Raw genomic sequence first — 15,840 nt, forward strand, 5'->3', positions numbered from 1 at the left:
GCTCCTTCTCCGCAGCCCGTTTATTAAAAATAAATTTAGAGTACACGATTATTTTTTCCAATTAAGGGGCAATTTTAGCATGGCCAATCCACCTGCCCTGCACATAGAATTTACATCATAGAATTTACAGTACATAAATGAAATGAAAATCGCTTATTGTCACAAGTAGGCTTCAATAAAGTTACTGTGAAAAGCCCCTAGTCGCCACATTCCGGCGCCTGTTCGGGGAGGCTGTTACGGGAATTGAACCGTGCTGCTGGCCTACCTTGGACTGCTTTCAAAGACAGCGATTTAGCCCAGTGTGAGGCATTTGGAGGCATTTGGCCCATCAAGTCTGTGCCGGCCCTTAGGAAAGGGCACCCCACTTAAGCCCACGCCTCCACCCTATCCCCGTAACCCAGCAACCACACCCAACCTTTTTGGACACGAAGGGGCAATTTATCACGGTCAATCCACCTACTCTGCACATCTTTGGACTGTGGGAGGAAACCGGAGCACCCGGAGGAAACCCACGCAGACACGGGGAGGGTGTGCAAACTCCGCACAGACAGTGACCCAAGCCGGGAACTGAACCCTGGACCCTGGAGCTGTGAATCAACTGTGCTAACCACTGTGCCACCGTGCTGCCCTATCTTTTTGGGGTTTGTGGGGGTGAAACCCCATGCAGACACGGGGAGAATGTGCAAACTCCACACGGACAGTGACCCAGGGCCGGGATTCGAACCCGGGTCCTCAGCCCCTGCAGTCCCAGTGCTAACCATTGCGCCACCGTGCTGCCCTCTCCCGCAGCCCTTTAATTATTTTTTTGCTCCCCTTCAATTCCCATTTTGGAAAGTTTAGAGCTGGGGGAAAATCAGGAGTGCATATCAATGGTCTAGCAATTGCGGAGCCCAGGCTAATGCTCTGGGCTCATGGGATCCAGTCCCAGGACGGGCGGTATTTAAATTCAATTCATAAAAGCTGGAATTGAAAGCTAGTGGAACTATAGACAATCCCAGATTCTCCGGTCTCTCGAGATGAATTGAATTCCCGCATCCCTGGCTCTAGTCTGATGAATCTCCTCCGGGCGCTCACTCCAAGACCTTTGCCATCCTTCTTAAAGTGTGGGGCCCAGAATTGGACCCTGCCCTCCAGCGGTGGCCAAACCTATGACTGGTTCGAGTTTAGGAAGGCTCATCGTTCTCTATCTTTTAATAAATTTAGAGTACCCAATTCATTTTTTTCCAATTAAGGGGCAATTGAGCCTGGTCAAGCCACCTACCCTGCACATCTTTGGGTTGTGGGGGCGAAACCGACGCAAACACGGGGAGAATGTGCAAACTCCACACAGACAGTGACCCAGAGCCGGGATCGAACCTGGGACCTCGGCGCCGTGAGGCAGCAGGGCTAACCACCTCGCCACCGTGCTGCCCACATCATTCTCAATACTCAATATTGATGTGGCCAAGGAATCCATGCATTTTTATAATGGTCTTCTCAAATAATCCCACCAGCTTCAAACATTTGCCGACATGAAAAGTCTTCAGGTCTCCCTGTTTCTGTGCCTTTTTTGGAATTGTACAATTTAGTTTATATCCTCGATCTTCCTACCTATCACTTCACCATTCTCGGCGTTGAATTGCATCGTCCCATTTCAGGAGCCAGTTGCTATCCTCCATGTTTCTGAGTTTTGTGCTGTATACTCAAGCCCAGGCCATTAACATTTATCAAAAAGAGTAATGGTCCAAGACCGATACCGGGGGTACACCACTCTATATTCTCTCCAGTCAGGAAAACAACTGTTCCCCATCCCCCACTAATCTCTGTCCCCTGGCCATCCTTTTAATCTTATAGCGTTTAATCTTACTAACAAGTCTATAATCTGGTATTTCCATAGACTCCGTAGAGTCCCCACAGTGCCGAAGGAGGCTGTTCAGCCCATTGAGCCTGCACCCTCCCTAACAATAGGCACTCCACCGAGTCCCACTCTCCCACCCTATCCCCGTAACCTAATCTGCACATCTTTGGACATGAGCGGACAATTTAGCATGGCCAATCCACCTAACCTTCACCTCTTTGTGACACTTAAGGGGCAATTTAGCGCGGCCACTCCACCTAACCTTCACCTCTTTGTGACACATAAGGGGCAATTTATCGCGGCCAATCCGCCTAACCTGCACATCTTTGGACTGTGGGAGGAAACCGGAGCGCCCGGAGGAAACCCACACAGACACGGGGGAGAACGTGCAGGCTCCTCACAGACAGTCACCCAAGGCCGGAGCCAGGCCCGGGATCCCATGTTGCCCTTGTGTAACCTTGCAAATCGTTCTTGTAAAGTCCCTGTTTGCACCATAGTCCACGCCTTGTTATCCTCGTGCCGGCCAATGCTCCAAGTGTGGTCCAAACAAGGTTCAGCTTAGCATTACTTCTCCATTTTTAACCCTAACCCTGTCGTTGCCGGATTTCCACGGCCTTGTGCGGCGCAGTGGTTAGCACAGCTGCCTCACGGAGCCGAGGACCCGGGTTCGATCCCGGCCCCGGGTCACTGGCCGCGTGGAGTTTAAAAATTCATTTTCTCCAATTAGGGGGCAATTTAGCGTGCTCAATCCACCTAACCTGCACATCTTTGGGGTGTGGGGGCGAAACCCACGCAGACACGGGGAGAATGTGCAAACTCCACACGGACAGTGACCCGGGGCCGGGATTGAACCTGGGACCTCGGCGCCGTGAGGCAGCAGTGCTAACCACTGCTCCGCCATGCTGCCCTCCATGGCCTTTGTTAACGTGTGGTGCCACGGGCAGTGATGCTCCCCGATCCCTTTGCTCCTCCCACCCGATTAAACACTCATTTTTCAAATGTTAAGCGACCGCCTTATTTTTTTTTTTTCTTTTCTTTCAAGGGCAGGCGCGTGACGGATTTGGTGAAAACACAGTCAGGAGGGAAGGGATGAAGGAGGAGGGAGGTCCTTACCTCCAACAGGTGCCGCAAAGCAACAGGCCACACCCACCGCCGCACCAGCGATCAGCATTTCATACTTGCGTCCTTTATTCTGCGTGGGGACAAGATGAATAGTCACGGACCGCTGCGAAATCTGAGCAACCGGAGGAGGCCATTCAGCCTCCGTATACCCGCCTTTGCCCCCTGCCCCTCAATACCCTTGTGCCAGGAACGCAGCAGTAGTTTTAAATGAGCCGTATATGTATTGTTAAATATTAGAAAGAAGGTATGGATTTAGGTCGGTTCAATTTAGTGGTTCGGTGTAAGAGGAGTAAAACTCTAGTTATATTCATGCTAGGCAAAGATGTTTGTACGTGTGAGGGTCTGGTCCGTTCAAACTGTGCTTCTATCGTGCTTAGAGAGGGCTGCTGCGTAAACAAGCTGGGAGAAGTAAAAGTTGTTGCTTAGCAACCGGGACACCTTTAGGGTAGGAAGGCTTTTTGAGTGTCGTTTTAACTGAACTTACAGAAGTTGGAGGAACGAAGCGAGGGGGTAAACTGCTCTCAGCTCTGCTAAAAACCGATAAGCCTCAAATGGCACACTTGCACAGTGGTTAGCACTGTTGCTTCACAGCGCCATGACCTGGGCTTGGGTTAGACTTTTTGTTGCTGTGAAATGAAGAGTCTAAAGTTCTTGTTTCCTTTTCACCAAGCACCATTTATTTCACTTCCACAGCCTTTGCACAAAACTCTTAACAACATACCACCTGACAGAGGCCACCTGAAGCCCCTTTACATATCAGTGTCAATTAATGGATACTTAACATAAATGAGACAACTAATTGCAATGTCTCTTGACCCATTACTTAACAGTCTCCCCTTCCTTGGAGAAAAAAAATAATTAGGTGGAAACATAATTTTAAGAAACTCAAAAACACACACAGGATTTCTCCCCTTTTTTTTTGTTTGGACGAGAAAGGAAAAAAAAGTAACAGAAACAAGCGCCCTTCATTAACAATATCCAAAAGTTTCTGTGAACTCGCCCCTCTTTTCGTAAAGCAGTCTGACAGTTGATAGCTCCTGTTGACCCATTTAATTTTTGTTATTTCCCCCATGTCCAACATCTGCTTCAAACTTGCGATGTCTATCCGTAACCTCTTTCCATTGACACTTTTTGTAGAGTGCACATTTTCCCACAGGGATTTATTGTCAATGTGACAGTCAATAGGTATATTACCTAAATCCCCTAATCCCAAAATTTCTGTCAATATTATACTTACATAAAAAGCCATATCCACCGCCTCTACAAGGCTTAACGTATCAGCAGCCAAAGTGCTTTTTACCACTCTCCTTATTTTCTTTGTTTCCCACACAAGTGGGCAACATTTACCATTGTTCCCCAAAAGGAAAATTATAAAGCCTCTTGCGCTTGAAACCCCATCACATAAATTTGCGTAGGACGCATCACTATAAACAATGAGTTTCAAGTGCTTAAGGTCACCTAAAACTGGGAACTTCAAAACACACTCCTGCATTTTTAGTTTGGCCAACGCTTTATTTGCTCTTATTATGTCTTCCGTTTTGGGATCATTCATTTTTGCACTCAACTCTAAGACATCAAAACTCACGTCCGGTCTAGTCTGTCTACCTAACCAGTTCAGTTGCCCAATTCAACTTCGCAGTTGCTCTTTTTCTATCTTTGAAACCATTGCGTCTTTTTGTGAAACTCGGCCACGACTAATTGCTATTGGGGTGATGCTTTCCAAATAAGATTGCTAACGTAAAGTTGCCCCTAACTTATTCTGTCCAATTTCCAGTCCAATATATTTAAATGCACCGGAAGCCTGACATCCAACCCTGAATCCTTTCCTCAAACCAGAGATTACAATAGCTTCAAAATCACTAGTCCCACCCCACAAAAAATCATCGACATGCATCATAAAGATGCCAGAAAGATTTCCTTTATAGTGCCAGTAAAACATTGCAGGATCTGCTTTCAACTGGCCACAGCCTAACTTTAACAAAACTGACCTTACCGAAAAATACCAGACTCTAGATGCATCATTTAATCCATATACACATTTGTTCAACTTCCAGAGTACCCCATCTGTGTTAGCTGCTTCTTTAGGAGGAAGGAGAAAAATGTCTCTCTGGAGCTGATGCCCCTGCAAAAAGGCAGCTTTTATATCTATAGATTTGCATTCCCATGCCTTTGTGGCTAATAGAGCCAAGAAGATCTTTAAAATAACCTTTCTTGCTGTAGGTGAATCTACCCTTAAATCCTGATCTTCTAAGTTTTCTTCAAATCCCCTTGCCACAAGCCTGGCCTTTGCCTTATAAGTTCCATCCGGAAGAACCTTTTCCGTTCAAATCCATCTGTGGGATAGAGCTCTTTGTCCCTTATCCGGTACTTCCGTGTACACCCCAAATTCACTCCAACTATGCAATTCTTGCTGTTTAGCTTCTTTAATAACTTCTACATCTAATTTATTTGAAGCCACCAAAATCTCACGTGCATGTGGGCTTCTACTCCTATTAGTATTCGTAGTCTTACTCATGTTCCGAGATCTTGACAAACTACGTCCCCTCTCCCGCCTGATATCTCGTTCTGTACTGCTACTGCTTGATCTTTCCCTTCTGCTGTGGGATGTCCTTTCAATAGTTCTCGACCTTTTCCTGTGGACCTGTTCACTATCCGATGTACTATCTGAACTGGCACTGCGTTTCTGTGCCCTCCATTTTTGAACTTCGTTTTCCCAATCCATTGTCTTGACGCCTTCCCCTGAATGCTGTACTTTCAACCAATGTTTATATTTTCCAGTGGCCTTCTCTGTTCTACTAATAACGGTTGCATCCTTCCATTGACTAGACCCTTCAGGCAAGTATGTCACTTTTGTACCAACTTTTGGCAGTTGCCCTTTCGGAAAAATGGCCTGTTTTAATTCACCAGAAGTGTTGTGTTCCTCCACAGAAACCCTGTCCATATCAGTTAATTGGTCCTCATAGTTCTGTAACACATGCGTACCAGATGACTCTGGTTCTTCGTCATGTCTGTCTGCTCTGTCTAAATTTGAAAATTTGTAATCTGTACCCATTATCCTTGATGAATGGACCCTAACAGTTTGATTACCATGTTGCAAAATAATTGTTTTGCCATCTATGCCTATGATCTTCCCTGAGCCTTTCCATTCATTAGAATTGTCTCTCTTATAGTATACCATGCCTCCTTGCTGAAAAACGGCTTCTGATGGCCGTACATTATGTCTTAAAGCTCTGCGAATTCTTTCAGAGACTTCTGCTTCCAAAAAAGCTTTTCTACTGCTATGTAATGCATTTAAATGTTCAGCAAAACCAGAGCTAATTGTAGTCCCCGCCCAAGCTGGAGGCTGGTCATCCAAAATGGACGGAATTTTAGAATTTCTACCAAACACTAATTGATAAGGACTATCGCCCCCAACCATCTGCAATGAATTCTTTGCATGTACTGCCCATGCTAAAGCTGAATTTAGCCTGCAATTTGGTCGATCTGCCAACATTTTCCGAAGCATGTCATCGATGACAGCATGATTTCTTTCACAGACACCATTACTAAATGAGCTTTCTGCAGCCGTATTCATAACTCTGATATTCATGTTTTCACACATATCCCTAAACTCATCATTAGCAAATTCTCCCCCATTGTCCGTTAGGAATTTTGCCGGTGGACCCATTCCTGTCCCTATCCATTTTTCCACGATTTGATCCAGAATTACTCTCTTTTCTTTACTTCGTACAATCGTTGATTGACTAAATCTGGTTGCTAAATGTACAAAATGCAAAATAAATATATTATTTGCTTTATCCCAGAACTTAAGGTCCATGGCCACAATGTCGTTAAAATCCCTGGCCAAAGGTAGGGTTACTATCGGTCGTGCTGGTGTCCTTCTGTACTTCCTACAAACTTCACAGCGGTCACTAACCTGTTCTATCAGTTTAGTATAGTCGTCATCCCTTACCCCTGCATCCTTTAATACATTTTTCAGCCTCCGAGGAGACGGATGTGCAAATTGCCGATGCAGTTTTAATACCACAAGCTTTTTATCAACTAAAGTCCCATTTTCAACTGCCATTAACACATCCTTAACCACTCTACTTGAAATATTATTTGTCAGTAATGAAATACAATAGTGTCCCGACTGTGTAAATTGTAAGTCCACCGTCTTTCCAGAAACTGTTGCCTTATCCTGTTCCATATCCAGTTTCATGTGTGCTTTCTTCATCGACGGTCTGCTCAGAAGTAAAGGTATTTCATTTGATACACCATCCGTGCTAATGAAATGATTCACTCCGGCAATATTGCAAGGGATCACCACTCTTTTCAGCGACTTCAGAGTATTATCATCCCCAAACCTGAAACTTGTGGAACTTTCAAATTCCCTAACCTTGTTCCGATTTTCAGCATTCAAAGAGTCCAGATAACATTTTAACCAGTCAATTCCACACACAGTAGATGTGCAGCCACTGTCCAATACAGCACAGTTGAAGGATTCTGCAACCAACACCCTCATTACCGGCGTAAAACTGCTTGTTAATAGGACAATGCCTTCTTTCTGGTCACTATCCTTTTTCTCTTCTGACTCTTCCATGTCATGTGTCGCTTCAAACACTATCATAAAGAGTTGGACAGTTGAAAGCATAATGGTATTGAGAGTCACATCGAAAACATCGATGTATCATGCCCCGTGCATTTCTGGGGTTCATCTTCCTATTGTAGGTTCTAACTGGGTTTCTGTCTTCATAATTTCCTTGTCTCGGTCTCCTTCTATAATCTTGAGCCCTGTTCGTAGCCATACGATTTCGCCATCCTGTTAGTAGTGTATCTTCCATATTCTGCCTTATTGCAGGCTGACCTATTTGGGTCATCAGAGCCATCGGAATCGAATGTTTCCCCAGAAACTTTTGTAAAGCTTTTGTCATCTGTTCGAATAAGGTATCCTTATCAGTAAACTGAACTCCTGTCAAAACCAGGAGCCTATCCATGTTGCTCACTCTAGCACAGTCAGGTAATTTAAAGGCCAACACAGACTGTGGAAATTCCAGGTTGTGTTTCTGCAGCCTTTTATATAGTCTGCCAAATTCCATTATATAGTCTTCCATGGAGATATCCTCCATTTTCCGGAACTTATCAAAATCCGACCATGCTTCATATGCACTTAACAAGTCATCTTTCTTATAAATCTTATCCATATAATGTAATAAAGTCTCCAGACCTTCTTCTGAGTCTAACTCTTCCAATTCCAGCTCAGAAAGCACTTTGTTTCGGATTTTACTGCCATATGGTAGAGAAAGAGCCAATGCCATACCTTATTTTCTCTTTCCCAAAGCAGTTACTTTAGTCCACATAACTACTGCACTTCCCCAGTGGTCGTACGATTCCCTTTCAGAAAATAAGGGGGGATAGTCATATCCAGCCATCTTTATCCTGGTTTCAGCCATGTATCTTTTTCATTTCCTTCTCACTCACTCCTTGGTTTGATCAGGAAAAGTTGTACCTTTCAAACCTTCACATTTGCACAGCGACCATCCTCTGCTACCATTGGTAGACGTTTTAGTTGCTGTGAAATGAAGAGTCTAAAGTTCTTGTTCCTTTTCACCAAACACCATTTATTTCACTTCCACAGCCTCTGCACAAAACTCTTAACACCACACCACCTGACAGAGGCCACCTGAAGCCCCTTTACATATCAGTGTCAATTAATGGATACTTAACATAAATGAGACAACTAATTGCAATGTCTCTTAACCCATTACTTAACATTCTGCTGGGAACTGAGTTTGTCTAGCAATTGGGATACATGTTGCAATTCAAGATGAAGCACAGTAAGAAGTCTTACACCACCAGGTTAAGTCCAACAGGGTTGTTCCGAATCACGAGCTTTCGGAGCGCAACTCCTGCCTCAGGTGAATGAAGAGGTGGGTTCCACAAACACATACATAGACAAATTCAATGATGCAAGAGGACACTTTGAATGCGAGTCTTAGACTTCGAAATAAATTGATGGTAATAAAAATGGGGTGTGAAGGTGGAGGAGAAAGTTCACAGTTGTTGAACTCGATGATAAGTCGTGAAGGCTGAAACGTGCCTAATCGGAAGATGAGATGCTGTTCTTCCAGTTCCTGTTTCTCAAGGTTTGAGTAAACCCTTGGAGTCCAGGCATTGTTCTGGTAAAAGCTGCACTCCGCTCCTTCCAATATCCTTCCTACGGCGTGGCACTCAGAACTGCTCACAATGTCTTTGTACAGCTGAAGCATGACTTCTACCCCCTTGTATTCTACTCCTCTCGATATAAAAGGCCAGCAATCCATTGATTTCAATGTTTGGGCTATTTTCAGTACCTGTACATGACATTTTAATGACCGATGTACTTTTGTTTTATTCAATGTGGCTGTTGTTAGTTAGGCCCGATGTTCATCACCCATCCTTAATTACCCTTCAGAAGGTGGTGGGAGAGCCGCCTTCTTGAGCCGCTGCAGTCCCTGTGGTGCAGGTACACCCACAGTGCTGTTAGGGAGGGAGTTCCAGGATTTTGACCCAGCGACAGTGAAGGAACGGCCGATATATTTCCCAGTCGGGACGGCGAGTGACTCGGAGGGGGACCTCCAGGTGGTGGGGTTCCCAGGTATCTGCTGCCCTCGTCCTTCTAGATGGTAGAGGTCGTGGGTTTGGAAGGTGCTGCCTGAGGAGCCTTGGTGAGTTGCTGCCGTGCATCTTGTAGACGGTACACACGGCTGCCGCTGTGCGTCGGTGGGGGAGGGAGTGACTGTTTGTGGATGGGGAGCCAATCAAGCGGGGCTGCTTTGTCCTGGACGGTGGTGAGCTTCTTGAGTGTTGTTGGAGCTGCGCTCATCCAGGCAAGTGGAGAGTATTCCCTCACACTCCTGACTTGTGCCTTGTAGATGGTGGACAGGCTTTGGAGGGGGTCAGGAGGTGAGTTACTCTCCGCAGGATTCCCAGCCTCTGACCTGCCCTGGTAGCCACAGTATTTATATGGCTGGGTCCAGTTCAGCGATCCTAGACTTCCACAGTTTCTAACCTTTCACCATTTTGGACGATAAGCTCACGTGCCTCCATTAAAAATGTACACACGCACAGGCCGACGGATCAGGAGCAGGACGAGGCCTCTCGGCCTCTTGGGCCTGCTCCCCCATTCAATACGATCATGGCTGCTCTGGTTGTGACCTCATCCCCACATTCTTGCCGACCCTCCCGATAACCCTTCACCCCCGATAACCTTTCACCCCCCCTTCGTTAATCAAGAATCTGTCCAGCTCTGTCTTAAAAATTTCCAAAGATTCTGCTTCCGCCGCCATTTTGAGGAAGAGAGTCCCAGAGACTCTGCCCCTCTCTGAGAGAAAATATTTCTCCTTATCACCGTCTTAAAGGGGCCATCCCCTTATTTTTAAACAAGACATTGTTCGAGAGACTTAGCAGAAACCAGTGGGAGCCTTGAACCGGCTCTGTCTGAAGCCACTGCAGGGTTATTATTGCTCGGTACAAGTTTACCTCTTTCGTTCCTGCGAATTTGACCATGACTTTTCCCAACAAAGTGGCGAGGATGGTTGCCATGTGAACAAAGGGACCCTGCAAACGTGAAGAAGGAGTCATTAAGTGCCACACCAATGAAAATGAAATGAAAATGAAAATCGCTTATTGTCACGAGTAGGCTTCAATTAAGTTACTGTGAAAAGCCCCTAGTCGCCACATTCCGGCGCCTGTTCGGGAGGCTGGTACGGGAATTGAACCGTGCTGCTGGCCTGCCTTGGTCTGCTTTCAAAGCCAGCGATTTAGCCCACTGTGCTAAACCAGCCCTGATGTATAAAGTCAGCTTTAGCGCAACGCGAATGGCAGATGTCGGGGAGGGGGTGGTGCTGGAGGAGGCGAGGGGTGGGCTGGAGGGGCCGGCAGTAATGGAACGACACGAGTGAGTTTAATTCTCTGCCTATGGCCCTTCCCTGTTCTGACCTCTGGGAGTGGCCTCTTTTGTGCTCTATTACTCTGTCAGCAAAAGCCACAACGTAGCGTCACTACGGGGCAGAAGGAGGCCATTCGGCCCGTCGGGTCTGCACCAACCTTCTGAAAGAACACTCAACCCACTCCTCCGCCCTATCCCCACTGTTATAACCTGCCTACTGACGATTGGCTGGGGACTAATGACTATCCCACAATCCTATGGGAGTATGAACTTCCCCAATGAGGGAGGCGGAGAAACTCCTACTATAAATAAGCTGGCCAGTCCAGGAACCAGGAGGAAGGAGAAGGTAGCAAGGGAAGTTACTGCTACTGTTATGTATATATTGTTATAGTAAATAAACGTTATTATTTTGTATCCTTAAAACTCGTGCTGGATTCTTCGGGGCCTTTACAAAACTGGCGACGAAGGTAAAAGTGATTTTCAGCTTTCTACACTGATCTTCAGCTGACTACACTGCTGAAGCCACCTCCCTGGATTTTTGTTGGATACAGGTTGGAAGTTGTTTTCTATTATACCATGCCTCTGTATGGACGTTTGGATGTTTTTGATGCTGCGCTGGAAAGCTGGAACCAGTACACACAACGGATGCGTTACTATTTCTGGGCAAACAATATCACTGAAAACGAGCGCCAGGTGGTCATATTGCTCACCGCCTGCGGCCCGCATACGTTTGGGGTGATTAGGAGCCTTACGTACCCAGCTGCGCCGGACACCAAAACGTTTGACGAACTTGTGAATATAGTGGGGCAACATTTTAACCCAACCCCGTCCACGATAGTCCAGCGTTACCGGTTTAATACCGCTGAGAGGGCCCCTGGAGAATCCCTTGCCGATTTTTTATCCAGGCTACGCGGGATTGCGGAATACTGTGACTATGGTGAGACCTTGTCAGAAATGTTACGCGACCGTTTGGTTTGCGGTATCAACAATGCGGCCACCCAGAGAAAGTTGTTAGCGGAGCCAACATTGACTTTTCAACAGGCAATACAAATAGTCTTGTCCCGAGAGAGCGCAGAGCGAGGAGTACAGGAGCTACAGGGAATGGAAGTGCATGCCTTGGGGCGCAACCCTTTCCACCCCAAAACGTCCCCCCGTACTTCTGCGGTACCTTGGGCGAGGCAACGACCAGACCGACGCCAGTGGCCATCGGACATTCCTCCCCGAAGGGAGCCTTCTCCAGAGCCAATGGATGAGGAGCCATGTCCGTGTCAGACTTGTAGGCGCCGACCCCGTCGCGGACGGCGGTCCTGGGGACGCCAGAGGCGCCGTCGTTCCGACCGAAACTGGGACCAGCCCAGGGGCCGTAACTGGGACCAGCCCAGAGGCCGTACCTTCCATGTGGATGAACCTGCGGCGACCACTCCTGAGGATGTGGAGACGGAGGACGACTGCCTGCAGCTGCATTGTGTGGCAGCTCCCCGTGTGGCCCCCATTAAGATGACAGTACGGGTCAATGGCCACCCGCTGGAGATGGAGTTGGATACTGGCGCAGCGGTCTCCGTGATCGCCCAGAGGACATTCGACCGCATCAAGCAGGGTATACAGACCCTTACATTAACTGACTCACAGGCCAGGTTGGCCACCTACACGGGGGAACCACTGGACATTGCAGGAACTACAATGACCCCTGTTGTCTATGGACGCCAGGAGGGGCGTTTCCCACTTATCGTAGTGCGTGGCCATGGGCCCAGCCTGTTGGGTCGGGACTGGTTGCGCCATTTGCGGTTGCAATGGCAGCACATCCTCCAAACAGTTTCTGGAGGGTTGACTGAGGTGCTAGGACGATACCCAGAGGTATTCCAGCCTGGTTTGGGGAAAATAAAAGGGGCCGTAGCCCGTATCCAAGTTGAACCAGGAGCCACGCTGCGCTATTTCCGGGCGCGCCCAGTGCCTTACGCTTTGCTCGTGAAGGTAGAAGGGGAGCTCACTCGTTTGGAGAATTTGGGTATTATCAGGCCCGTCCGTTTTGCTGACTGGGCAGCACCAATTGTACCAGTAATGAAGCCAGATGCCACAGTTCGCTTGTGTGGCGACTATAAACTTACAGTGAATACAGTTTCCCGACTCGACCGATACCCAATGCCTCGCATAGAGGATCTCTACGCGAAACTTGCAGGCGGACTCTCATTCACAAAATTAGATATGAGTCACGCCTACCTGCAGTTGGAGCTGGACCCTGCCTCCCGACCATATGTAACAATTAACACACACCGGGGCCTGTATGAATACACACGGTTGCCCTTTGGAGTATCCTCTGCCTGCGCAATTTTTCAACGTGTCATGGAGGGCATTTTGAGAGGTTTACCACGTGTGGCTGTCTACCTAGATGACGTGTTGATTACAGGGACGTCGGAGCAAGAGCATTTGGAAAATCTGGAGGCTGTCCTTAGACGCCTTTCGGAGGCTGGAGTCCGTTTACGTCGCACAAAGTGCGTATTTCAGGCAAAAGAAGTAGTCTACCTAGGTTATCGGGTGGACCGCGAGGGTCTGCACCCCGTCACAGAGAAGGTGCGTGCAATTCAACATGCCCCCACCCCGACTGACACTTCGCATCTTCGTTCTTTTCTCGGTCTCGTAAACTATTACGGGAAGTTCCTCCCCAATCTGGCAACTACGCTGGCCCCTTTGCACCTGCTGCTAAAGAAAAATCACACCTGGGTTTGGGGTCAGCCGCAAGAAACCGCTTTCCGGCGGGTAGCAACAATTGTTGTCGTCTGGGTTACTAACCCACTATGATCCGGGAAAGCCTTTGCTCGTCACATGTGATGCATCCCCGTATGGTATTGGGCTGTCCTGTCCCACAAGATGGAGAACGGGGCCGAGCGACCGATAGCTTTCGCCTCCCGCACATTGACTGCAGCGGAGAAGAAGTACGCGCAGATCGAGAAGGAGGGCCTGGCAGTGGTTTTCGCGGTGAAACGCTTCCACCAGTATGTGTACGGCCGCCATTTCACTATCGTGACTGATCATAATCCCCTGCTGGGACTCTTCAGAGAGGATAAGCCAATACCGCCCATTGCTTCTGCACGGATCCAGCGCTGGGCTTTGTTGCTTGCGGCATATGAGTATTCTCTGGAGCACAAACCAGGTACGCAGATAGCAAATGCCGACGCACTGAGCCGATTGCCTTTATCGACCGGCCCCATGTCGACCCCCACGACCGGTGAGGTGGTCGCAACCCTAAATTTTATGGACACCTTGCCTGTCACGGCATCACAGATCCGTGAGTGGATCCAGACGGAGCCAGTCTTGTCAAAGGTTCGGCACATAGTCCTGTATGGTGGGCAGCATAGACAGCTCCCAGGCGAGTTGCGGGCATTTTCCTCCAAGCTGTCAGAATTCAGCGTGGAAGACGGCATCCTCTTGTGGGGGACGCGTGTGATTGTCCCAGAAAAAGGCCAGGAGCTGATATTATCAGACTTGCACAATGGGCATCCGGGCGTGACCAAGATGAAAATGTTGGCCCGGAGTTATGTCTGGTGGCCAGGCCTCGACACCGACATTGAGAAGGTGGCCCAAAACTGCTCCATTTGCCAGGAGCATCAGAAGCTTCCGCCGGCCGCGCCCCTACATCACTGGGAATGGCCAGGGCGGCCTTGGGCACGCTTACATGCAGATTTCGCAGGCCCTTTTCAGGGATTCATGTTCCTTCTGCTAATTGACGCCCAGTCCAAATGGCTGGAGGTGCATAAGATGCAGGGGACAACGTCCTGCGCAACAATTGAAAAAATGCGTTTATCATTTAGTACGCATGGCCTCCCCGAGGTGCTGGTCACGGATAATGGCACTCCATTCACGAGTGAGGAGTTTGCTAGGTTTACAAAGATGAACGGCAGCCGCCATATCCGCACTGCCCCTTACCACCCGGCTTCAAATGGGTTGGCAGAGCGCGCAGTGCAAACATTCAAAAGAGGCCTAAAGAAGCAGTCTTCCGGATCAATGGACACGAGACTGGCTCGGTTTTTGTTTACGTACAGGACCACCCCCCATACAGTGACTGGGGTAGCTCCCGCAGAACTCCTAATGGGCCGGAGACTTCGCACCCGCCTTAGTATGGTTTTCCCGGACATTGGCGCAAATTGGGGCAGCACGGTAGCACAAGTGATTAGCACTGTGGCTTCACAGCGCCAGGGTCCCAGGTTCGATTCCCCGCTGGGTCACTGTCTGTGCGGAGTTTGCACGTTCTCCCCGTGTCCGCGTGGGTTTCCTCCGGGTGCTCCGGTTTCCTCCCACAGTCCAAAGACGTGCAGGTTAGGTGGATTGGCCATGCTAAATTACCCGTAGTGTCCATAAGGGTTGGGAGGGGTTATTGGGTTGCGGGGATAAGGTGGAAGTGAGGGATTAATGTGGGTCGGTGCAGACTCGATGGGCCGAATGGCCTCCTTCTGCACTGTATGTTCTATGTAAAAAGTACGGCGCACACAAGAAAGGCAGGGACCGGGATTGTCTCGGCATCGTCCGATTCGGCAGTTTGCGCCCGGTGACCCAGTATTCGTGCGGAATTTTGCTGTGGTGCCCAATGGGTTCCTGGTGTAATCTTTCGCCAAACGGGCCCTATATCGTACCAAGTGCAAGCCTAGGGTCGTCTCCAGCGAAAACATGTAGACCACGTCCGGTCCAGAAGATCATCCCCGCAAAAGATTCGCCGCCCCCGGAGCTCAGTTCAACAGCCGCAAAGACCAGAAACAAGGGAAGGTAGTCCTCCAAATCTTCCACTGGTGCCTCACTCGAAGCCTGCGCAGGTCGTGACGGGACCGAATGGGGATAGAGACGCTGACATGACGGAGGCAGCAGACTCTGACTCCGAGATGGAGACACAGGATGAATCAGAGGGGGAATCCTCGGGTCCACAGGCCGTGGATGTACAACCGCGCCGTTCATCACGGAAGCGCCGGTCTCCGTCTCGTTATAC

The 15,840-nt window shown here is 48.5% G+C and overlaps 1 protein-coding gene across 1 annotated transcript in view; it reads right to left on the reverse strand.

Annotated features, from left to right (window-relative positions):
• LOC140404734 (chloride channel protein ClC-Kb-like) overlaps positions 1–15,840 on the reverse strand; it is a 143,730-nt gene that overhangs the window by 73,790 nt on the left and 54,100 nt on the right. The window contains exons 5-6 of the mRNA XM_072493424.1: positions 10,460–10,537; positions 2,951–3,029 (exon numbers count right to left, since the gene is read on the reverse strand). Of these exons, the coding sequence (XP_072349525.1) occupies positions 2,951–3,029; positions 10,460–10,537 (157 nt within the window). The remainder of the gene's footprint in view (positions 1–2,950; positions 3,030–10,459; positions 10,538–15,840) is intronic.

Source organism: Scyliorhinus torazame, chromosome 31 (assembly GCF_047496885.1).
Source record: "Scyliorhinus torazame isolate Kashiwa2021f chromosome 31, sScyTor2.1, whole genome shotgun sequence".
In the NCBI taxonomy this organism is placed as follows: domain Eukaryota; kingdom Metazoa; phylum Chordata; class Chondrichthyes; order Carcharhiniformes; family Scyliorhinidae; genus Scyliorhinus; species Scyliorhinus torazame.